The sequence below is a fragment of the Alligator mississippiensis genome, chromosome 1 (assembly GCF_030867095.1).
Source record: "Alligator mississippiensis isolate rAllMis1 chromosome 1, rAllMis1, whole genome shotgun sequence".
In the NCBI taxonomy this organism is placed as follows: Eukaryota; Metazoa; Chordata; order Crocodylia; family Alligatoridae; genus Alligator; species Alligator mississippiensis.
In genome coordinates, this window is record NC_081824.1 from 388,371,087 (window position 1) to 388,397,015 (window position 25,929).

General features: G+C 42.6%; 1 protein-coding gene across 2 annotated transcripts in view; it reads left to right on the plus strand.

The window, feature by feature from the left end:
• The window catches only part of TBC1D4 (TBC1 domain family member 4), a 166,589-nt gene that overhangs the window by 82,338 nt on the left and 58,322 nt on the right, over positions 1–25,929 (plus strand). For both annotated transcript variants that reach the window (XM_059721052.1, XM_059721015.1), the window contains exons 2-6: positions 6,345–6,938; positions 8,574–8,663; positions 14,488–14,592; positions 20,458–20,590; positions 22,989–23,080. In XM_059721052.1, coding sequence (XP_059577035.1) covers positions 6,345–6,938; positions 8,574–8,663; positions 14,488–14,592; positions 20,458–20,590; positions 22,989–23,080 — 1,014 coding nt within the window. The remainder of the gene's footprint in view (positions 1–6,344; positions 6,939–8,573; positions 8,664–14,487; positions 14,593–20,457; positions 20,591–22,988; positions 23,081–25,929) is intronic.

Below are 25,929 nucleotides of genomic sequence, written 5' to 3' on the forward strand. Positions count from 1 at the left end.
GTCAAGCCAGTAAATGGAACTTTTGTCCACTGTCCCTAGCCCCAGGGCTGCTCTCTTCACTCCCCTCTTCCCCCCACACTGGGTTTGTTTTTATGTGGTTTTGTGTTGGTTTTTGTTTGTTTGTTTGTTTGTTTTGTGCCCCTTGCTATCCTTCTCAACCCCCATCCCACAAGCTGTTCTGGGTGCAGCCACTTTTTTTATCAGCATTTGCTTCCAGAGCTGAGGGATGGAAGTGTAGGGGGGCACCTCCCTTACTCCACCTACAGATCACATCCATTTCCCCCCTGTAGGTTGCAGACCCCCATGTGTTGTTTTTTTTTCTCATGGTTTGTTTTTTTTATTCCCCCCCCCCCATCTTGATATTAGGCAACCATTTTTTAAATCAACTTAACCTCCCCCTAATGCTCCTGAAATTCTGTATTTAGCCTTTGGGTTTTGAAGTGCCAATGGTTCCTGCTTGAAAGAAGCCTGTAACTGGCTGTGCACTGCTATGATCTGAGTTTCTAAGGAAATGCACTGAAATCTTTGCCAGCTTGTAATGGGAGTTTTTCTCTGCTTATAGTAGAAATCTATCGCTATATGGCTCAGGTTCATTAAACTTTGCTACTTTACTTCACTGTACCTGGAAAATGCCTCTACTATTCAATTGGAATCCAAACCAAAATGTATCACTCTTTGCATGGTGATGTGCAGGAGTTTCTTGCTTGACTTCTGTTTTGTCTGATTCTTTTGACTTTTTACTGATCATGAGGAGAACTGAATTTAGCTGGAAGTTCAACTTCTATTCATCAGTACTTTTAGCAGCAAATGTTAAATACATAAGGGATTAAATTGGACTACTATTAGACTGCAAATCGTGGTTTCTGAATTGTTACAAATTGTTTTTCTAATGTCTTAAATACCTCTTTGAATCTAATTATGAAGTCAGAAACATTTTAGTTAAAAGAGACTGTGATTCCCTGTAAAGTCTTTATGCCAGTATGCAGTAACAGTGAATTTTGTACATAATTCACAGCTGTCTAAAAAATACTTTAATTTCTGATGGATGCTATGGAACTTTTCTGACTTCCTGATATTCAGCACAGGGTCCATTTTCAGTGAATGTAAAAGGCAGTATAGGTTGTTAATTCCCCAGATGGGTTTGTTTGTTTGTTTGTTTGTTTGTTTGTTTGTTTGTTTGTTTGTTTGTTTGTTTGTTTGTTTGTTTGTTTGTTTGTTTGTTTGTTTGTTTGTTTGTTTGTTTTAAAGAACAGTGTTGCCATGAAGATTTGCCCCATTCTAGAATTGACAGTGGTTTTCCTTTGTGCTTTTGTCTTTTAAAGCTGTAGCATGCATCACTTATCAGAACTGATGCTATCTAATGTTTAAAAACATCACGGTTGATTAAAGTTTTTAAAAAATAACCACTTTTTGCTTGGGTGTTCAGCATTACAGTTTCTGCTCTTTTAACATAACTTCCTCCAATTCTTCAGCTTAGCATCAGTCACTTTAAGTTTTTATCATGTATTCCTTTTCTTGTTTTTATGTGCTTTTTTGGCTAGAACAATATGTTGGTCCTTTAGCAAAAAGTTTACTTTAATTTAATTGTACTTGGTTAGTTAAATTGGTAACTAAAATTTCCAACATGAAAGTACACTAAAGCAAAGCAAGCAGTTCCAACTTGTACTAATCTCAAAATAAATAGTTTTGGCCATTTCTACATTTTAAAGGCATAATTAAATGTGTATAAATGTATACTTAATTATTTTTGCATACAGAAAAGTGTCTATTCTCCTACTACTTAATCTGTCATTTCTATGCATATGACCACTCAAATGACTCATCCCTCATGTCCAAGATCTGAACTTTGCAACACTGCTAACAAATTTGCCTTTGGCTAAGATGGAGCACTGCAGCCCCATGCTAAAGTAGCTTTTCTTTTTTAAGCTTCTAGAGAGTTTCAAGCTGCAGGTAGATAATGCACTGCGGTAGCCTAGATCGCCAACATATTGGAAGGTGGGTTTTGTGTTATCAAGTCAGAGGAATACATGCACATTACTTCCTGGAAAGCTGCTACCTGAGCATCCTAGGACCCCAAAGGAAAGTAATTTTAACAAGAGGCAAGCGCACTCGTCACAATAGTGCCCCTGGCTAATCTGAGGCTACAAATAGATGTTGCCAGATTTAAGCAGAACAATTCATCTCCTTCATTGGTTGAAATGAACATTACCCCTTGTCCCACAGCATCAATGAATGGGCAGGACGACTGGTGATCATGTTTTCTCAGGACTTGAGGGGCTGCATCTCTTGCACCCTGAGAACTGTCTTGCAGGATCAGGCCCCTGAAGCCCTGGGAGCAGGGCTATAAAGTAGATGGAATTTTGTCACTAAATAGTGACATAAACTGATAGCACCTTTATCGCAACCACAAATTTCATGTGCTTGTCTATGCCCCTTGGCACACCACATCTATTTGCTTGGCCTTTTGTTTCTCCATAAACTTTTTATGGCAGCACAAAGGCAATGTATGTTTTTACCCAAAGTCTCTTTAGCTTACTTGTCCCAGCTCCCTGCCATTACCTCAGATGTGTCTGGGCTGAGCTTCAAGCAGTTTACCTTGTACATTACTATCCTGGGCACAGAATTGCATAAACGAGTCTTCAGCACCCTGGCTGAAAATGTCACAACACCTCTTATAACATCACTGGTTAATCTAGTAGGAATAGAAGATGAAGTAGATTCATCTAGAAAATACTTGCATAAAATCCTTGCGTGGCAGTAGACTTAATTTGGTTCTAGGAATGCTGAGGTTCATATTTTTGGTATCCATGTATGTAGCATGTACAATGATCACATGCAGCATGAATTCAATGATCATATACAGCGATGTTACTGTAGATAGATATACTTTTTTCTTTTCCTATTTTTTTAAATGCTTGGACTTCTGTTTTAATCATAGTACAGTATTTTCATGTGGGCTTTTTTAACTTTTGACTCTTTTTTTTTTTTTTTTTTAAGTGGTGGAAGTAGCTGCTCACAATGTGGGATGGAGAGTAAAGTTTTGTTAGTTACAATATTTCTCTCTCCATGTTTTGCTCCTCCCATATACCAACAGAAAAACTGGCACCAGAAATGTAGCTACCAAGTTGCATATATCCTTATACATCTTATATATGTTCTTATACAACTTGCAAAAAAGTAATGTCATTTTTTTTTTTTTTTTTTAGTCATGCCTTTTTTAACTCTGGAGTCCTACCTGCTAGTTCTTTAGAAGCTCATAGTACTTGGTTCCCATATAACTTGCCAATAATTCCCAATTATCTTGCATCTTGCTTTTATTCTTGTTAGAAAATAGACTAGGTAGGCTGTATTTAGCTTAATTTAGTGAAAATAAGCTTCACTATAATACTTGTAGACTGTTCACTTAAGTTCATCGGTGCCCTGTCTACAATCTGACAAATATGAACAGCTGTTGGTATCCTGGGGTCAGTGTTGAAACTGTTTCATTCCTTTTGAATGATGTCCCTTTTTTAATACTTGGCAGTATTTGGGTAAAAAGTTTCCAAAGTTCATAGAACTGCCCTAGACATGAGGTCACTTTTTATCAACAATGATATCTCTATTACAACACATCTGAGTAAACTTATTATTTGGTCTTCTTTTCTGTGTGACATATCATAGCATATACCTAGTGTTTCTTGACAGCTTTTTCAAATTTTCTTGCTTCTTAATATGCAGTTTTTTCCAAGAACCTGCAACTGCATGGGACTTATCAGAGAGGATGCCTTTGGCCTGCTTGTAGATACTGTCCTTCCCAACCACTCAGGATGCTGTTTTTTCTCTTAAAACAAAAAAAAAAAACTTGTTTTGCATAATTTTTAGTTGCTGTACTTGTAAAATATATTTGCCAACAGGTATTGGCTTTGTCATATAATAATGCTTTTAAATGCTGGCTCCAGGATTATGTTGTGTTGGAAACAGAGTATTCCCTTTCCTTGACTTCCCTCCCCCCCAGTATAGCTACTGTGTCATCTTGAACTTGGAAGCAAAATTGAATTATTGAGGTGGTTATGAAATGTTGAGGAAGAGTAATTAATTTCAGATGCATCCTTGTATATAGTTATCTAATTACTTGTCATGCTTATCCCCCACCCCCATCCTCCCACCTGCACCTCATTGTTGAAATGGGTGCGATTTGAACTGCCAGTATCTTCTAAACCAGAGGGCTAGGTACTCTCAAAGCCTGAATCTATTTAAGTTATGCAGTTTTGTGTAAGTGACATAGTTTAGATCGGTAGCAAACAGAGAACCTGTTCACCTTCTTTGGGGGCTGAGGGCAGCAAATCTCAGACTGGGTTCCACCACTTTTAAACCAGTCTATGCTGAACTTCTGTTCTGTCATGGGTAAAGACCAGTTTCTGATCACTTACACTGGTAAAAGTATAATGCCTATACCTGGCCAAAGAATGAAGTTACTGTTTTTTGCTTTCTGGAAGTTAGGGGTGTCACAGATCTGTTACAGTAAGCCATGAGAGAGAATCAAAATGTCAGGTCATAGTAACTTGAGCTTCAACAAGTCAGAGAGGCCTGAGCCTGAATTGATTCAAACTTTGCAGGTTAGCCTAACCTGGTTAGGCTGAACCAGTTTCCAACCATACAGAGAATCCCTCTGGACTGAGGAAACTTAGGCACATGTGTGCAGTGGCTCAGGCTGGAAACCAGGGGGTGCTAGAGCAGCCCTCTTTGCCCTTTCACAGAGCTAAATTGAGGGGGGTATGGCCAGACCCCAACAGGGCTCTGATTTAGCAGGGATCCTGGTTTTCCATGATAAATTGCAAATTCTCTGAACCCCAAAATCTGATTTAAATCCCCCTCCACAGTCCCCACTGGCCCTGCTGTTGCCCCTTTCCCCCACCAGAGGGGGTGGGGCCCAGCTGCCAGGGCTATGGGTCCAGGAACTCAAGTCCACAGCTCCCTGCTCCCAACAGAAGGCAGCTGCAGCAGGAGCAGAGACCCAGCTCCCCCACTGCTGCCTGCCTGCTGCTGACTTCGGCAGGGGCAGGGCTGGCTCCTGGTAGCTGTGCAAACTCCCACGGGGCAAGGGGAACCTATGTCCCCAGATCTGTGCAGGGGGACAGGTTGTAGGCTCAAACTTTCACCCTGCTTCCATCCCATGGGGCTGCTGTAGCCCTGCAGGCAAGACCCAGCATGGCTGGGGACAGTGGGGCCACACTGGGATCTGTAGCTTTCTCCATTTTTTTCCCCCCCTCCCCCCCATGGGAAATGGAAAACCCAGATCCCTGCTGATTTAGGGAGGGTTGTGAACCCCCACCCTGCCTGCAGTCTCAGGCTTTTCCCCCCTCACAGGGAGGGGGTGTTGCCAGCCTGCAGCCCTGTGCTGCAGCTCTGAGGCAAGGGAGAGTGTGCAGTGCATGCATCTGTTGATGATACAGAGCTTTTCACTCTCCCTCCCTGCTTCTAGATACAGTCTGCAGCAAACTGACAGGCAAAGAAGCTGGGGGGAGTGGGGAGCTGATGACAGTGTTTATCACCCTATTTAAGAAAGCACAGAGATGTACCAGCTATCTGTTGATTCAGCACAGACACCTCTCAGCAAGGTAGAAGGGAAGGGAGGAATTTGTGCTTAGCAGAGAATGGTGAGGGGGAGGGAGGGGATCAAACATCCTTCCTTGAAAACACGGTTTGAGAAGACCTATTAAGCTACCTGTTGATTTGGCTCCAAAAAGCCTGCCTACCTTGGTAGTCTCCCACGGCATGGTCTGCTAGCTAATGCCAAGGTGTCTGGTAAAGCAAAGGGGCAAGAAAGAATAAACTGGTTTATGTATAATGCCTGTCCCTAGTCAGAAAGGGTTCTATAGGATGAGTGGAGACCTGCTTGGTTTGTTTAGCTGAGCAAAATAAAGGCTGAAAGAGGATATGATGGATGTCCATAAATAAGTCATGGAGGTAAATGCTAAGGTAGCAAAGGCACTATAAGATAAAGGACAATGTTGGCACAAGAACTGATGATGATTATATTTGAAATGGAAACCAGAAGAATTCTAATGATTAGAGGATTGAAGTTCTGGAACAGTCTTTGAAGTGGAGTAGTACGGGCAAAAAATATAACCCGTTTTAAGATGGCTTGATCTATTTGCAAAAGGGAATTGTATGGTATAGTGTTATGGTCTCCCTACCCGCAAACACACACACGTTTTTTGTAGTCATTGACAGTCTTTAAAACAGCAACAGCCTCCCAGGAACAACCTGACAGCAGAGCCCTGACATGTTACAACTAGCAGGCAATGAGTCCTCTCTCTTTTTCTTTTAAACTTTGTTAATGACCGTTTTTAATTGTCTGTCAGGTTCCTGACGTTATTAGCAGTATAAGGCAAGCTTCCAAAGCAGCCCTGAAGGAGGATGCCAAGTCCAGTAAAGATGGCGAAGAAGCCTTTTACAACTCCCAAAAATTTGAGGTTTTGTATTGTGGAAAGGTGACGGTGGCTCACAAGAAAGCCCCCTCCACCCTAATTGATGACTGCATTGAGAAATTCAGTCTTCATGAGCGCCAGCGCCTGAAGCTATTGAGTGAGCAGCGGAGTACAGATTCGAGTTCAGAGTTAACCTTGGGTGAAGGAGACTTGCCCACTTCTCCAACAGACAGTCCATTTGAGGAACTAGATGGCACCAATGCCTCCACTGGGATGTTTACAGTTGGTAGCCAGACCAATCTGGTCAGCCTGGCGGGCACTCGTGGCTCCTTTCCTGAGCGAATTTTGGAAGATTCAGGCTTTGATGAACAGCAGGAGTTCCGCTCCCGGTGTAGCAGTGTCACTGCCATTATGCAAAGGCGGGTTCATGATACCAACCTGAAAATACAGCCTCGAAGGAGACATGCAAGTGCACCGAGTCATGTTCAGCCCTCAGATTCTGAGAAGAACAGAACAATGTTGTTTCAGGTATGTCCCTGCAATTTTGTGTACAAAGCTGAAGTAGTGGAGTTAACTTACACCATGTACTTTATATGCATTTTGAACTTTTTTGTGGACAACTTCTACAAGCCATCTAATACTGATATTACATTTTGTATTGCAGAGTATGAAACCACACTAGGAAGTTCTCTAAAACAAGCATAGATATAAATGATTTGAGCAGCTAAAGGGATTTAAGTTTGTGGGTTCTAATAAACTGGAAGAAAAAAATAATAATTTTTAATATTTTTTTAATTTGCTTTTGTTTGATATTTGCTTAATTAATTAAAAGAATGTTTCTTTTTTGTCTTGGGTTATGATCTACTCATCTCTAGAGCCAGGGTTTATATACAAATTATATAAAATAACAAGAAATACAAATTATATGCAATTTTTATATTTATAATCTGTATATATGGATAAATATATAATATATGCATATATATCTACATACAAGTTATATCAAAATAAAATATGAAATAATAAAATACAGTTAGTGTGCATGTGTATAACACATAGGTATATATATATATGATGAAGTGCTCCTGGATATAAATAAATGTCCAGCTTCACAAAATTAATATCTTGATTTATTTATTTTTAATCTTTTCAATGCGAGTGGGACACTCTTGTTGAAGTACTTCTAAAACTGAGGAATAATAAAACGCAGTTTAAACCAATTTTTTACAGTCAGCTTCACTGACTTAAGTCACTTCTTCCCTTTCCCAGAATAGGAATAGTTTGTCTTGCAAAATTTTTTTCTTAAAAATTATTGTAGCGCAGATGAAGTCATCTTCAAATCCTGCAACTCTTCCTTTTCATAGAAGTGCATTAGATCTGGCAGTACATGGGCTGAAGGATCAAGGGAAAATCATTTAAAAGCTGCTGCCCCATACAAGGAAAGATCTTTGCTCTCTAAACTAATAGGCAGCTAACTGCTTTGGGATTTTTCTTCCCACCTAGTTCAGAGGAGAAGTGACATTTTCATCCTCTTGAGGGACTGCCAATTTATGTGAGTAAGTAGATGGCCCATTAGAAATCCACAGACAATCACTTGTGATAAAAAGGGCTTAGCTGAAAAACTCCACTGAATATTATTGTGTGCACTTGGAGCAGCCCTTTGGGAAATCAGGTGAGAGACTTGCTGTAGTGAATCTGCTTCTCATTCGTATAACTAAAAATAAAGGCTAAATGAAGCACTTGGAAAAGAACCCCCCTCCCGCCCCCCAACTCTCTTAGTTGTTTGTTTGGAGGAAGCATCCCCGAAGAAACAAGCTAATGTCTTCTTATCTGGCTGTTTTTGTTTCTTTACCTTTTTGGGAACGGGGAAGATTAAAGCTAGATGATTTCAGGTCAGTCTAATGGAGCATTAAAGTTTTTTCATTAACCATGAATAGAATAATTTTATTTCAAAATCTGAACTGCCTATTTTGCTTTTCTTGCTCTGAAGACTACAGTATGCCACACATCTTCCTGTTGAGTAGTATGTTACTCAGTGAGCAAACAAAGCTGCTTTGCGGGCAGTGGTGGTAACATGTAGGCCTAACCTCATGAGTGTACAGTTCACTTGCATTTTCTGAGACCAGTGTGACCTTTTTTTTTTTTTTCTCACATGTTTTCAAGGTTGGACGATTTGAAATTAACCTAATCAGCCCAGATACCAAATCTGTTGTGCTTGAAAAGAATTTTAAAGATATCTCCTCATGTTCTCAGGTATGTATTTATAACGTAGCTGTTAGTGCTAGGAACCAGCTTGTTTGATTTAGAGATGGCATGGTGCCATTGTGGAGAAAAATGGAGTCAAAGGTTTTGATAAAGAGAGAAGATGAACCACACCACACAGATATTCTTAAAGGTAGTGATTATACCTTCTCAGGTGCTTTTTAAGCAATTACCCCTTTATTTTTTTTCTTGGTGTCTATAAAGCTATTTTTTTATTTTTTTTACTCTTTTTATGGCTACTATAGCCAGTTTAAAAATGTAAGAAGATAATGAATCTATTCTTTGTACCACAGATTTCCCCCAGAAGAAGGCTTACTTGCAACCTCCAGCCTTGTCCAGTCTCTTTGAGTATACTTGGCATACTCTGCCTAGGTATTAGTGGAGTGAGCCATACATAGCTCCTTTCAACTCTGAAACCCCAGCTGTTTGGTCCCTGACTTTCCGTGGTTACCTGTGACCTTGGCTGAAGGAGCTAACACCCAGTTTGGCTCTGACGGACTTGAATTCCTTTTTAAAGGGAGAGGTGGGATGTACACTGAAATCCCAAACAGGAAAACACGTGGCTCCTTTTCAAAGGCTTTATTGGGGCAAAGCCCACACAGCAAGAAGTTCTTGCCTCAGAGCTGCAGGCTGGCAACACCCCTGCCCCTTGAGCAGCTGGGGGGAACCTGGGACTGCAGGCAGGGGGGTGGTTCACACCCCTCCCACATCAGAGCCCTGCTTGGGCCTGACCACCCCACCCCCACAATTTAGCTCTGTGAAAGGGAAGGGAGGGATGCTCTAGCATCCCCTGGCTTCCAGCCTGAGCTACTGCAGGCATGTGCCTGCATTTCCTCAGCCCAGAGGTTGGAATGGTCTGTATAGTTGGAAACTGGTTCAGCCTAGCCAGGTTAGACTAACCTACAAAAGTTGAATCAATTCAGACTCAGGCTTTTTTAATGTCTACCCCCAGGCTGGGTGGCATAAGCAGTTTAAAAGCTTCCTTTTGCATAATACAGTTACCTACCTTGAAAATTTAACTAACAATTGAGGCTTACTGTCCCTGATGGGAGTATAAAGGAGACAGCATGTAGACTGAAGCTGACATGCACCAGAAACAGCGAGGATGATTTAATAGCTTTGAAGTGTACGTAGATCAGTCGGGCAGAATGGAAAAGGGATGAAGCCTGTGACTGGTTTGGTTCCAATACATCCTGTATCCAGGGAAGAAACAAACCAACAACAGTTTTAATAAACCTGCTTAGTCGAGTCATAGAAATTGCCTTCTGCAGTGACTTTTTTCTGAAAATCTTGATGACAATGCTGGTGCTGGCATTGCAACAAAGAAACTAAACACTGTTTAGAGGTATTCCAGTTCTCCGTGTGCCAGCTTTCTTGCAAGCTACGCATTTAGAAGCAATAATCTCTTCAGATAACATTGCATATTGCTGTTAAACACTCAAACAGAACTCTAATAGGTGCGGGTAAAAATAAAAGCCAAACTGAGAATAAATTTTAAGAGGTCCTGAGAGGGTTGTGTAATGTTTCCAGAATTGCTGCATATTAGGAAAAAATGATAATAGAAATGAAAAATTTAGTTCTAGCCAAGTATTTATAAAATAAAGCTCATCGTTATTTGTTCACTACTAAGCATTGTAGAAGAGTCACAATTCTCCTCCAAATAATTGTTTTTGTTTGTTGTTTTTTGTTTTTTGGTGAATTTGTTACCAAATCTGAGATGCAATGCTGCTGGGAATATTCTCTTCTAAGATTAAAAATTCCCAAAAGGAAAGGAAGCTATCTCAGCTTGTGCTCAGGATTCTTTTTTGTGGTGCTTTTTCTCTCTCTCAAATATGCTAGTGTTGCATTTCAGACTGGAAAATGCACGTGTCTAACTTGTATAACTGGGTAAACAAGAAACAAAAATGTGTGCGCAGCTGAACTTAAGTGCCAGAGACAGCTGTGTAGGCTTCCTTGTAATAGCCTCAATGACCTTGAGGTAAGCAGAACAATAAATAATCACCATGTGCCCTGCTGGTAGGAGAAGTTGAGCTACCCTAGTAGAGAACAGTGGTGTAAGTACAGTTAATGGAGAAACTTGCTGTGCTATTTTCAGCTGCAGTGATGCAAGTGTCATTTCCACCTCCTCCATACACATTCCCCTTTGCAAACAAATGAGAAAAGTCTGAAGACTGTAACAGACTTTTGGCATTGAGACAATTTCTGCTGAGTCTGTGATCTGGCCTGTTAGGGACTGATTTTTTAAATGATAGTGGTTAATCTTTCACATTGAAGGGTAGCACTTGGTCCCTCACGTATGTATAATCTCACACCTTTTCCACTTGATTTTTGTGGGCCTGGAGTTGCCACAGGAGAACTAGTTTGTGAGTTGCTTTCTGGTCCTGGAGTAGACTTAGGCTGAGAAGATAAGAACAGATTTGAATTTAACCAGCTCCCTGAATTCTGAGCAGAATCACTTCCATGGCTTGTGCCAGAGGTCAGTTTCTGTAACTTCAGTATCAAAATGGTATATTAAAGTTTTGGTATGGGAACAATATATGTAGTTCATTAAGCAGTGCTAGAACATTCTGGAGGCACAAATGCAATGCATCTCTTCATTAGTACAGCCTAAGCAACTTATAGGGAGCTTATTTGGCAGTGAGGAAACTGTCCAACATGCACAGCCCTAATGTTAAGTCCTTTTCTTTTCCTCCTCAGCCATGGCTGCAGATGCAGCCCTTATAGGGTATGGTCACAAGTAATAATTAAAACATTTTAAATGGTGTTTGAAATATATATGTGTAAGCAGTGGTGGTTTGAAATAAGCCCCTTGAAATATTCTAAAAGTGGTGAAAAACTCTAAAACAATACCTACCTGAAAATGAAGTACTGTTTTGAACTGTTTCTCTTGTTTGTTATGCCTTGGCGGGGCATCGGGAAGAGTAGTTGGACAGCCTGCCTGCTGTTCAACTACCAGGTCCCACTCTGGGTTCCAGGGCACTGTTGGTGACCCACGTCTCCCTACCTGCCTTGACACATACCAGACCCTGGCTGACTTTTGCTGCTTCCTCAAATTGGCTCTTCAGCTCTAGTCCCTCTCTTGGGGGGGGGGAAAAGAGGCTAGAGAATATGGGAGCCGGAGTACCAGAGTCCTAACAGTGGGGCTGCAGACTCCCCCATCCCTCTCCCCTCCACAACATTTCAGTACAAACTAGCCAGCATGCTTAGGTCAGTGTAAGCTGATTGGTAGGATTTGACAAGTGGCTTGTGCCATTTTTACAATTTGAAATGGTTATCTCCGTTTTCATACTGGCCTCGTAAATGGCTTGTACTGTGTGGTTTTCTTCTTTCAGTACAGTTAATCATAACCAGGGATCTGGGTTTTCTGTTCACCAAGGTGGGGGTGGAGGCAAGTGGTGAAACCTGGATTTTCTCCTTTAAAGGAGGAAAACTTCAGAAAACCCATGACTGGGGGGTGGGAAGAGTGCCATCAGGCAGGGGGTGCCATGCACATGTGCACATATACACATGCACATGGCCACCAGGCAGCCTGGAGAGCAGGTCTCTGCAGGCAAGTCAGGGGAAGGAAGAAGAAAATAGAAGCCCCCATAGGGAGAGAGGAAGTTGCCCAAGGCTAGGGTTGGGGCTGGTGCCCAGCTGGGGTGGTGCATGGAGCTTGGGGCCTGGGGCTGGAATGCATGGCTGTAGGGCCTGGGTGGGGAACAGGATGGAATCATGGGCAGTGGCAGGGAAGGCTGGCTCTCTACCTCTTCATGCACTCCTGGGGGGCCATGGGAGAGGCATGCCTCCTTGATCTGTGTGTGGGGAAGGTGCAGCTTCACTCTGGGTTCAGGCTACCTGCCCTGCTGCCCTCCCTTTTGAAGGGCCTCCAAGGCCCAGCAGGTAAGACCCAGTGGGGCCAGGCAAGGAAGCTCAGTGCCGTGGCATCAACAGGGATGCCAATGCGGAGTTGTGCCCCTTGTTGCTGCTGAATGGGCACCTCACCATGGTGCTCCTAGTGGTAGCACCGAGCTTCCCTGACTGGCCCCACACTACTCTGCCATACTGGGTCTTGCCTGCTGAGCCATGGAGTACTACCCCCCCCCTTGTGAGGGGGAGCAGCAGGGTGGGGAGCCCAAGCCCTCAGTGGGCAGCCAGCATCTGCTCTGGAGCTTGTGGGAGAGGAGGAGCTGAACTTCCCACTCTGCCACAGCAGCTGCTGCTTCTGGTGGCAGCTGAGGCTCGACTGCTGCTGCGAGGGGCAGGGGACTGCAGACCCGGGTCCCTGACCCCCACAGCCCTGGCAGCTGGGGACCCCCCTCCAGCAGGGCTGGGAGGCTGTGGGTGACAAGTGAGTGGCAGGGCCCAGGGGGCTGTGGGTGGGGAGTGAGGGGCAGTGGCATGGGCAGGGCACCAGCATATCAGGGCTGCTCAGTGCCACAAAGCAGTGGGGGTGGGGGAAGAGAGGGGGCGGCCATAGCTGGACCTGTGTCCTGGTGAGATAAGGGGGCAGGGGGAGCACTTTCTTTTCCATGGAGGGGGGGAACCCCAAAATCAAATGCCAAAATGTATAGATATTTAGAATCTATTTCATTATAGTGACTGAGGCACTGGTAGGCTTCCAAATTACTTTTAAATTGTAAATATATCAATAAAACATTGCATTCAACCGATACCTGTGTATATATAGTGGTATTTCATTTTAGTCATTGAAAAACATGGATTTTAGGTTTTAATCAGAATTTGCATGGGGTTTTTCCAATTCAAAATATCAAACAAAATCCCCCCCAGGATCCCAGATCATAACATGGGTATTTACAGAGCTGCATCCAAACTTCATAGTTGTAACTCCTACTGTAACTGAACACTTTCTTTGTTCAGGCACTTCCCTACAGTTATGTTTAGACTATACAAATATTGACAAAAGACTTGCAGAATATTGGGCTCTGTCCTTGTTCTGTGCAGTCATAATGTTGAGAAAAATCCTTTTCATTCTGCTTTTCAAAAACAAAGCTAAACCTTTTTAGCCTCAAGGCACCTTCCATAAGTACGTGGTGTTTTTATCTCTTTGGAATTGAGGCACCTTGGCTTAGAGCCACTGAGCTAGAATCTAGCTGGTGCCAGGTGAGGCTGGTGGAGGACAGACCTCACCCAACTACACCTGATTTTTTTTTTTTTTTTTTTTTTTTTTTCTGTACTCTGTTCCCTCCCTGCACCTGGCTTGTACCTGAGGGCAGGCATGACCCCCTACTGTCATGCCTGCTGGAAACTAGAGCCATGTGCAACAGCAGCTCTTCTCAGGGATCATGGTAGAGGTGCAGGGGGAGGGAGAGCCAGGCTGAAGTGTGGCTCTGTAGCCACACATCTGCTGGGGAGTATGGAGAAGCTATGGGTGCTGCTTGTCTGTGGGGTGTTGAAGCAATTGGTGAGAGGAGGAGCAAGTACTCACCTCCCCACCAAAAGGATGGGCACTCTGGTACCCGTGGAAGAATTTCATGGTGCCCTGGTTGATTTGCTGCTATAGTTTGTCAAAAGGAAAAGAAATGCAGGCCTGATTCACTGCTGAGTTGCTTGATCTTTTGGTGATGTAAAGACTCCTATGACTTGTAGACCAGGAGAAAGAAGTTATGCTTGAGGTTGGTTGGTTGGTTGGTTGGTTGGTTGGGTTTTTTTTGTTTTTGGTAACTACCTTTTGCTCATTGAAAGAATAAGAGGAAAAGTTGGTAACTTGCATAGCACTATTAGCAAGTACTGAAATTCAGTTAGTGACCATGGTCTTTTTAAGTGTTTGTTTTTAACCAAATATTCATTAATTTTTTTGTCTCAAACTTTTCAGGGTATAAAACATGTTGATCATTTTGGCTTTATTTGTCGTGAATCTATTGAACCTGGGCTAAGCCAGTATGTCTGCTATGTGTTCCAGTGTGCAAGTGAGTCTTTGGTAAGTAACTTTTAAATAGTATTTTTTTTTTTCATACTTCTCAAGTAGTTTTCATCAGAAGATCCAAGTTTGGCATAAACCCTGAAACTCTACAGACTAGTGAGGTATAAGAATTGTCCTCACTTTCTTCATGTATAAACTGGTTGTGTTCAACCTTGGTTTTCCAGTTCATTATACAAATGTGCTTTTACTTGACTCTAGAAGAGTATTCACACTCAGGGGTATCTAGGTGTTAGAATTTGCAAATGTCTGATTTGGGGGGGGCGGCGGCAATGTGTGCATCTAAATCCACGTGTAGTCTGATTTATTGATTTGGCTGATTTTTTATTTTTAGAAGCCTATTGAATACGAGTAACCTGCTCATTGTCTGAGGTTCTGATTCAGCACTTCTTTACATCTGCTGAATAAAGGAATATATTGGCAACAGAGGTGGAAAAAAACTTACATTTACTGACTTTTTATGCTGTGGTAGTGTTTACAAGTCACCTCTTAAAGCACTCTGAAGACATTTAATGGGATGGTCCATGCATTAAAATTTGCTAAATTATACTAAGTACCTGCTAAGCTGTTTTAAATTTAATGTCATTTTCATGCTAGCATTTATTTATTTTTGAGCTGTTCTACCTAGCTCAAGCTAGAGTTTTGGTTAGTCTGCTCCACAGAGATGAAGCAACCAATTTGCAGTCTTCCACCATCCTAGGATGCATGGTTATCCCTGACCAACTTTCTTCCTGCCTAAACTGTATTGCTCAGGGTGTGGTACTAGACCCAAGGCAACATTCCCACCTGCTCCCAGTAGGTATGATCCCAGCTCACCTGGCACTACACTGCCAGCTTCAAGGACTCTGGGAGACCTGGTCTGCAGCTGTGGGCCAGGCACATGGTCCTCTCTGAGGGATAAGACTTTGCCCTTCATCCAGGTAACTCTGCCCTTAGCCAGGAGAATTTGGTGGGGCTGTAAGGATGTCCTGTAGGGGGAAAGGGCTGCATAGTGCTAGCATGGAGACCAGGGAAGGATGCTTCCCCAAGGTCTGTTCTGTCCCCATGGTTAACCCCTGATGGCCTGTACTTGGGCACCACCAAGTGGCAAGAGCGTGTAGCCCAGGGAGACGTGCTCCCGTGGGACTCCATACTTACCTTCCAGGCCTCCACTCCCAAAGGAAGGATAGGGTCTTGGATCCTGTCCCTGCCCCTGCTCACAAGGCCTTCTAGTGGCAAGTCAGTTGTGCAGGTCAAAGATGGTATTTAATCCTTAACCTGTACCTGTTCTGAAACTGTTGTAACTTCAATGCTGTGCAGAACTCCATGGATTTAGAACGGTGCAAAGGTAACCTGTAACAACATCCTATGACTTTTCTTTAACTCTAAATTTTATTCCTGCTACACTGCTTCCGTTTTCTAAATGTAGTTGCTGTCTGTCTTTCTTCCAGTTATTGTGAAAAATAAGTGATATGCACAAATCACTGTTGTGCCCAGTGGCTTTAGTGAGTTCATGGATCACTCAGGATTGGGGGAAAGGGAGGCAGACTATGCTGACCATGGTAGATAGGCAGAGGGGGGCGGGGAATGGGAAGGGGAATAGGTAGCAGCATGAGTGAAGGGAAATCTTACCTGTTCAGACAGGTGCTGCTACTATTCAGTTTCAACTCTCCCATGGCTGAACTCTGCCAGTCAGAGTGGATCCTGGTATCTTGTTTACCGCCCCTCCCCCCCCCGCATATTAGGAACAGGGCTGTTTCCTTTGGCAAAAGTTCTTTAGGGAGGAGGGTGGAGCAGCATTATACTTACCCCACTTCCCCTCAACTTTGTATAGAGGGGTGTGGTGCTGTGTTGTCCTGGCAGGAGGATCCTGGTGCCCCACTGTAGTTACATTGCTGGTTCTGCCTAGTAGAGAGTGGACATAAAGGTTATCAGTTAGTGGGTGTAGTTGTAATTGAGAGCAGTAAGTAACCATGTTGGTCTGAAGCCTGGCAGAAGGCAGGGAAGACTTGTACCTTTTAAAGACTAAGGCAGAGATGCATAAGCTTACTTCATCATATTGGCAGCATTTTTTTATTGTTAGATGCAACGCACTATAGGGAATGCATTACTTTATTGTTCTTCATGACTTTAAAGCACTAATGCATTCTGTTTGTTTGTTTTGGGTTTTTTTAAGGCTGAATGCCAAAAATTTTATAGACCATATGTTGTACCCCTTTGGCAGTACTAGGTTAACTGCCAACTGAAGCTGGTAAAAATATATTTCTAAGGGGTGCTTAACTTTTAAAAAATTAACTAGCTTTATAGTAAGCTGAAAAACACAAGACCATTAACGTTCAAAGTTTTAAGTTTTGATATGTACAAAGTCCAGTAATATTGACTGCTTTACCTACTTGAAACAATTCTGCACTGGTTGGCATTCTGATGTGGTGTGATTTTTATTTTTTGCTGGGTGTTGTGAGACTAGAAATTCCTTTCCAGTTCTATAGGTCTAGATCCTCAACTTCTTTTGTAAAGCAGTATAGCTCTGCTGGAGCCCCTGAGCTACCATGCTTTAGTTTCTACCAGTTGAGGATCTAGCCTATTATCAAAACCTGAGGAAACAACTAGAACCTATTGCATGGCCAGTTTTTAGTTTTTTTTGTTGGAGGAAAATAAGCCTATCTGATCTGTGGATTAATCTGATCATGGATAACAAACTTCACAAGTGACCTGTAAGAAAGACCTGGTCTAAAAATAACCCTGTTGGTAATCCTCTTGTGTACTCCAGGAGTGGTAGTAATAGGATATGTCTATGTTCAGGCACTCCAGGGGAGCTGGGTTATTGACAGTTCAGCAACATGGAGCTCTGTGTAGGCTGCAAATCCTACCTGAGAAGTGGGGTGAGCTAGCTGTCCTTGGGCTCTGTTACAGCAGCTAAGCTGCTACTGATACCTGAACAAGCATGCCTACACTACCATGCAGTATCTTTTTGGTTCTAGTAATTATTTAAATGAGAAACTCCTCTAATGGCAAGAGTTGGCTCTAGTTGTAACACAGGCATGAGCTTGTTTTCTTCACAGTAATGGGACGAGAGTAAGGTGAACTGTGAGAAGTAACAACCTACCCCAAAAGCATCAATAGCCATCAGTAATCAATAGCATTTAGCACTGTTTTATTCTAATCTGAGACTCTGAATTTAAGATGACACCCCCCCCCCCATAATTACATTCTAGTAAATGTTATAAATTTCTGTGTATAGAATCTAATTGGGGAGGGGTCATCTTGTAATTCATCTGTCCCCACTGTCTAGTCCACTGTAGTGGTGGGAGATGAGTGGTATGGGGAGGTTAAGCAGCTTGCCCCCTGTTTGTGCCTGCCCCCCTTTACTCTTGCTTCATGCTGACAGGCTCTGTCCCCATTCTAACCTGGGGCACTGAGCACAGTCCCTGCCGGCCTCTGTAGCGGCCGTGCAAGCTGTGTGCTGCTGCTATCTGGATGTGCTGGAGCCATGCTTGGTGTCCCAGGCTGCAGTGTGGATGGAGCCTGATGGCATAGAACGAGAGTAAGAGGCAGGTAGGGGAGCCAAGGCTCCTTGGTGGGGAAGATGGGGAGAAGGGGCTACAGGGGGAGATGGTGGATTGTAGAAGTGACAGGGACAGGCAGCAGCTGTGGCTATGGCCCTGATCCCTAATAGGGTCTGGAGCCCCTCATCCTCTAGTCTAAAATGAAGGGGTTTGCCCCCTCCCATGTTAAATGGGGGAACCTAATCTTAGAATTGAGTAAATACTGTAAGTAGTATAATAAATCAATAGCATTAATCTAGTTGACAGGTCAGTAGGTTTTTGTTTAATTCAAACTTCCATGTCCAGGCAAAGCTTTGCCTGGCCCATTATGACAAATTATCAACATATTTTCCTAATAATAATAACCCATATTACATTGTATTTTGAATGTTAACAGATTTTGTTCTGTGTGAGAGACGCCAGCATTTTGATGCAGTCTGGCCCTCTCAACTGCTTTAAAAGAAAAGGGAAGGCAATAATTGGAACATAAATTACAGCATCTCTTTTTTCCTTCCTGTTCCTTCCAGGCTAAAGCAAAGATTTTTTTTTTTTTCTTTGAATATTTCAAGAGTACTTTTTATAATACATATAAATGATGGAGAGTCTAAAAAGTTTGCAAACCAACCATGAATGTGGATGTGACTATCGATCCAAGCTGAGGGAAAACAGTTACCTCTGACCTCTCTCATACAAAACAGTTTGACTCTTCCAAATGCTGCAGTGTGGGAAAGACTCAGTACAGCAATGCAGCTATCTCAAATGCAGTCTTGTCAGGAAAACAATACACGTGAATCAGTTGTTACTTTACAAAGAAATTAGTACCCTGTCTTCAAATCTTTTGATCCAGGAGTCTGAGAAAAAGTTCCCCAATGTTTCTGATGTATAGGCAGGATCTAACTGCAACACTTTGTTTTTGTTCTTGGCTTTAAAAAAAAAAAAAAAAAGATGGGTAAAGAACCTAATTCTTTAATGAGTGACGGAGGCTGAGGGAGATGTACTCAGTTGGTTTGCCTAAGGACTCTTGTGTTCCAGAATGTTGCTAGCATGTATCCAAGCTAAAAAGTTAATTAGGCAGGAACAAATAATTCTCTCTGAGGCTACTGAAAAGTGAAAAGCTGAAATCGCTGTACAAGAACTGATTCAATTTTCGAGCTTGAGTGCCTTTTAATTGCATATTTTTTGTCCTGACTTTCAGCAGTGCAAAACCATCTGATTTTTGAAAGGTGTTATGGATGTGCAACACTTCAGATTTTAGGTGCCTAATTCAGCAGCTACACGCTGATTTGAGGTGTCAGACCAGTGTTTTAGGTGCTGTATTTGAAACTAGACTCGACCAATGGTTTGAGAGATTTTTTTTTTTTCCACTCTAAAAAATGCAAAGTGCTTTACAATCCTAGGTTTTTTACTTTCTTCATTTGAGCACAAAAGGAAACTGGTCTAGGGAACTGCATAGCCTTTTTTTGGAGGGGAAAAAAGTGCCCCAAGCCAGGTTTTTAATGGTATGTTTGTCATTTTTACAAGTGCCTAGTAACTTTCCACCCCCCAACCCCAACAAAAGGACCAAAATAGAAGTAGGCTGCTAGATTCTTCTCAGTACAAATAACCACCTATCTCTCTTATTGGATCTCTTGAAAATAACATTAGGTATTTTGCTATACCTTTTAAGTACCTAAATACCTTGTTAAAATCTGGCCTTAAGGCCATATGTATACTTCTTCCTGAATCTGTCTGCCATGGACAACGTATGGTTTTCAAGACAGAGCATGGCCCCAGTGATGGCACATGGAACCACTCATGGTTACTCCTGAGCTTTTTTTTTTTTTTGCAGTCTAATTATAAGGGTCAGCAGTGACCCACTGGAAGTTGGTTGATGCAGGGTTGGGAAAGGGAAGATGCAGGTTAAGGATGCTTGCAGATGCTAAGGCCCCCTCTTCTTCCCCCCCCCCCCCCCCCAAAGTGTTTTACCAGAGTAAGCAGCATGTTATTTTGACCTGGCCCTGCAGCTTCTGTGTGGATCAAGCACTTCAGCAAGGCTTTTTGGTGCTTTTATCTAAAGCTGAGTCAATTGGCTATTAGATGAGTGCCAAAAAAGCCCCGCTAAAGTGCCCAATATATACAGATATAAGGACCCCACAGGGCAACAATAGAACTTGGTTTTCTTGACTATTACACTACTGTAATTTATTGACCGAGTTATGCTCTATAAAGAGTAAATAACCATTCCTAATATCAAGCACTTGCCTGATATACATCAGCACAGACTTGCAAGCATATTTTAACAGTTCAGTATAAAAACGCAAAAACTCAGACTTTTCATAGTCTCTTTTCCTTTTCCTTCCAGGTTGATGAGATAATGCTTACCCTGAAACAAGCCTTTAGCACGGCTGCAGCTCTACAGAATGCCAAGACTCAGATTAAACTCTGTGAGGCCTGTCCTATGCACTCCTTACATAAACTCTGTGAAAGAATCGAAGGTAGCAACTTTCCTAAGTCAGATATGTTTTTGTTTTGTTTTTCTTTTGAAGCTTCATAGCACGTTACTTTGCAACTGTTACTTTCATTGGACCCTACTGTGTGCTCTGAACTTGTGTTGGCTGTCTTACTCATTTGAGTCTTGATAGCATTTGAACTCCCATGGCTGTAGACATGTTAAATTGTCTACCACTTATTAAATAGTATATTATATAATGAAGTGATGATTCTTGTAATTTATTTTCTAAACTGGTCCATTAAGTTCTTGTTGCTAAATGTTATACTTCTCTCAAATGTTTTTTCTTCTGTTCTGTTCTTTTTTTTTTTTTTTTTTTTTTTTAATATGGGAAGAATGTTTATGCATATTGCTTTGAACAGTTTTGAAGCCCCTATTCTGGTCAAGGAAGGGACAGTGATGAAACCCATGGCTTTGAGATTTTTTCTGTTCTGCTGTTTTTTTCTCTTGCTAGAGTCCAAAAGAAAAACCACCAGTCTTTCACATATTTCACTGCCTAATTCTCTTACAGCAAATACAAAATTAAGATAAACAAATGTCAAACATTTAGAATTGCTGTCTGGCTTCAGATTGCTACACACGATTTCCACTAAAGTTTAAAAGGAAGCTAAGTATGGCAAAATATAATTCTTAATAACACTTTACAACAACATTAAAAATAAACCTGTATTACCCAAGTCTGATGTACTCTATTCTCTGAAAGCAGTGGTGCATGTATTCAAACTAGTAGATTACAGCAAGCAGGCCTTCCCTTATAATTGTTTGGAGATACTGTAATAAACTATATAGTAGCTGTTGTTTGTGAAATAGTATCATTTACTTTTAGTGAATGAAAAGCATGAGAAATCTTGGCCAGGAAACAATTTTGTAGTGAATGGATACATGTCTCCCATCTGAGCAGTAGAAGTGTTCAGCAGTGTCAGTTTTCTTAATTCTCCACCTTACTCTATGCAAAGCTAAACTCCTAGAAAACCTCTTTATTCCACTGATGCATATAAAACAGCTCTTAAAGTGCTGCATCATAACTCCTACTTTTCAAAAGCAACTAATAAATTGTTTGGGGTCTTTAGGTTTCCAGGATACAGGATGCCTAATGTTAGCAAGGGCTAGTTTGTTTTGTTTTGGCTGGTTGGGTTGTTGTTTTGTTTTGTGTGTGGGGATGTGTGTGTGTGTGTGGGGGGGGGGGGGGGGAGATAAAGGCAGAACCACCAATCACCTGAAAACCAGATGTTTGTCAACTTAAGTACTCAAAAAGTGGTTTCTGAAAACTTTGTCCTGAGACTAAAAAACATATAGCAAGTGTTTTGAGTTTCTGCCCCCTTTCTGTGAGGCTGGGCTCTAGACAAAGCAGAAGCTTGTCAGCTTTATTATAGGCCTGGCTGGCAAAGATTCCTGTTAAGGCTGCCTAAACACTTTTTTTTTTTTTTTATAACCAACATCTTCACTTGCTTCTAGCTTTGCTGTGATTTAACCACTCAGATTGAGCATTTCCATGCTGAGTGCTCATCTGTAGCTGTAACCATTTCTTGATTTATTTTTATTTTAGTTTTTCCTCCAAAAAGAAAAACGTTTTCCAAAATGGGGATTGGGGAAAAATTTGATGCTTGGCCAAAATTTATTTCTTAACATCAAAGCTTCTTATAACATACAGGCACACCAAGAGACATTACTTTCTGGAGCTGGGTTTTTTTCTGGGGCTTCACTGGGGTATATCTCCCTGTGAAAAGCTACAAACATTTGGCTGAGTTGGAAGTCTTTATGAATTGCTGTTTGCATAGAAGGTGATATAGGCCCTAAGCTTTTGAGGTTGAGCAGGATTCTTCCTGCAGCTGGAATCACTATGGCACAGGAACAGTAAATAGGGAGACTGTGTCTACGGTCTTTTGTCTTTGCCTTGTGTGACAGCAGAGGGATCATTTAAAGAGGGCAGACAGAGGAAAGAAGCAGCCTGACTTGTTTACAGAGTAGAGCAGGTTGGGAGCAAGATAGAGAGGGAGAGGGGGGGAAAAGGAGGGAGAAGTTTTCTTTTATATAGGGGTCTACAAACTGAAGGACCCTCTGTCACTGGATTTCTTGCCCCTTATTTTAATAAGGGATTAACTTTTTATATTCAGTATGATTTTGCAAGAAAGGGGGTCCTATGTTTTAACTATATTATGAAAATATTGTGCACAGTTACCCCATGTGAGCAGATTAAGTGGGCAGGGCTAATTGAAAAAACTAGTTATGTTTGATTTTATTATCATTTTATATTCTAATTTGTTTTTGAAAAGTGTATCATCTCAAATGCTATAGTTGGATGGACAATAAAAAAATAACAGTGTATTCTCACTTAGTGCTAAGAGGACCTACTAAATGTTTTTGTCTCCCCTCCCCACCCCTAGGTCTTTACCCACCAAGAGCCAAACTTGTCATTCAGAGACACCTGTCATCACTTACTGATAATGAACAAGCAGACATTTTTGAACGTGTTCAGGTAAGGTAGAAGTTGCTGCCTTCTCTGTCAATGGACTAATATTTTTAAGTTGGTAAATATGCATATTTTCCTTCTAAGGTATAATTTGAAAACCTATGTACATTTTTCATGAACTGTTGAGTTCATGTGTCAAAACTCTACTGTAATATAGGGCATCTTTACATGTGCTCCAGGGGTTGGGGGTGGGGGGTACTTTTTAATTAGAGTGGTTCTGAGAGCCACTCGAATTGAAGTGCCCACAGTATCTTGTGTATTCAGTATCCCACTCTTAAATCTGGTGGCAGGGGCACTTCAACAAGCTTTATTAAAGTGCTCCCACTGCCATCTTGAAGTGCAGGAATGCTGAAGACATAAGACGCAGAGGCTGTGCGAGTGCGCTAATTAGCACTCCCCAGCGGACTCTATTTAATACAGCGCGTCGGAGCAGATTGTAATTACAGTTGAAGACACTTAATATGGGAACAGTTAAATTCTCAACTCTGTCCTAGAATTGTCTATAATAAGTAAAGCTACAGTAAAAGCCCTGTTATCCAGGGAATGGGGAGTGTCGGGCATCTAAAAATTCTGGTTACCCGAGGCTGGCAGTTACAACCGGACATGGGGGTGGGGAGGAGGTAGTAGCAGCTGGATGCAGAGCAGTGGCATCACGGGGTAGATGTTTCAGCCAGATGCGGAACAGTGGCAGCGTGTGGTGGTGGGTGGCGGTGGTGGCAGCTGGATGCAAGCTTTCCCCTGCCTCCAGCTGGCCAGATGGAAATTCCAGTTAATAGAGTATTCTGGCTACTAGAAGGCAAGATGACAGGGTTTTTACTGTATTTCCTTTTACTGTGCTTCAGTTCTTCATCTGTAAAATAGGAGGGAAATATTGTGAAACTGTATGTTAGGGAAGCATTTTTTTTTTGTATGTCAGGGAGGGTACCTAATGGAGTGTAGATTCAAATGAGCTGTTTCCAATCTAGACCACATTAAAAGCATAGCTACAGCCACTTTTTCCCTGCCATCTCAAAATACTGCTGAAGCCTTCCCTGCAGCTCTGTGGGCATCGGTTGCTAAACACCTGGCAGATATTACATTTTATGACATGATTAACATAGGGGTGCATCAATAGATTTTGGGGGCTGATGCAATAACAGACTTTTAAGGTGGCATATCAGCAGATGCTGATCTGTTTTCCAGTATGCAGCCCTGCAGCTTGAGGAGCTGTGTGCACCTAGCAAGTTTGTTGTGGTGGAAGGGGAGGAGGGAGGGAAAGGGCTTGGGGAGCAGATGAAAGCCCCTGTAGTGATGGAGGAGTGGGGCCGGGGCAGGGACTGCCCAGCTAGGGCAGGGCGCAGCACGTGACTGAGCCACAGCTTGTCCAGGGAGTGCTGGGAAGGGGGGTAGATCCTGCCACTGCATGCATCCCAGGAGAGCACAGGACTGTCATGTGCCCCCTGGATCTGCATGCGAGGTAGGTCTGGCTGCAGCTGTGGACTAGGCCTGGGGCTGCTCTGCTCTTCCCAGCAGGAGCTGGGCCACGCTGCACTTCAGGTGAGTAGCAGTGTTGGTAGAGGGCTATGGGGGAGGCTGCAGCTACCCCAAAATTTGCAGTAGCGCCCCCCCCCCCCATAGCTCCCCTCTCAGTGCTGCTGCCTGCCTTGAGCACAGCCCCATGTGCCAGGAAGGGCCTGGCACAGCCCTGGCCCCAACCTGCAGCAGGAGCCCACCCCACCCACCCACCCAGATCAGGGCACACATGCTGCCCCCCCCATGCCCTCCTGGGGTGCACACAGTAGCAGGAGCTGCCCCTTAGACAAGTCATGGCTCTGTCCCACTCCTGCCTTGCCCTGACTGGGCAGCACCTGCCCCAGTCCCACTCCCTCCCTTACTGCAGGGGCCTGGATCTACCCCCCACACCCCTTCCTTCCTTCCTTCCTCCCCTCCCATTCCATCACACCACACTTACCAGCTGCATGCAGCTCTCCAAGCTGCCTGGTTGTGCTCCTCACTGCCTATGCACTGCTCTGTGGCTGTGTGCATGGACAGGCCAGTTATGGGCCCCATCAGGCCAATTTCCAATACAGTCAATTTTCTTTATATCAGTGCCGTTCTGATATCAGACGTTTGTTTGTTTGTTTGTTTGTTAAATCCATGCAGCTCTATTGACTTGTTAATTAAACAACAACTGAGCACCAGAATGAACGCACACCAGAAATCTGTCAAGACAGAAATACCCAATTACCTTTTTGGGGACACATTTCTCACAAGACAACCACACTCTGTCCTATCTATCAGTTCCATTCCTCAAAGGGAATTTACAAAACAACTTTTGTAGACGAGCCTACAAACTTCACTTCATAAATCTACTGGATACAAAAAATCATCGATAAAATGTAGACATTAGATCTATGGTACATTATAACCTGCCTACCATCAGACTAACCCCAGGAAACCTCCCTACACTTTACCAATTGCATTCTTTCAGCAGGTCAACACCTACCTCCACCCCCCCCCACCTACCTGTCTCGCACCTATTGTTTCCCATCTTTCTGATCCTCATTGCCACACACTTGCATTTTCACAGACCTGTGTTTTGCATCTTGGCTTCCATTCCATCCAGGAGAACACAGAACAACATCAGAATCTCCCTATGCCTGAAGAAGGGTGTTTGTGCTCAAAAGCTTGCAAAGAACATTTTTTTTTTTTTTTCCAACTATTTAATTGGTCTAATAAAAAGCATCACATTTACCCAAATGTGCCTATGTCCTTAGACTGACATGGCTACAACCAACACCCCTGCCATAAATTGTAACAATTATATGATTTTATATGCTGAGTTTCCCAACAAAGGCTCAGAGCAGCTTCCAGTA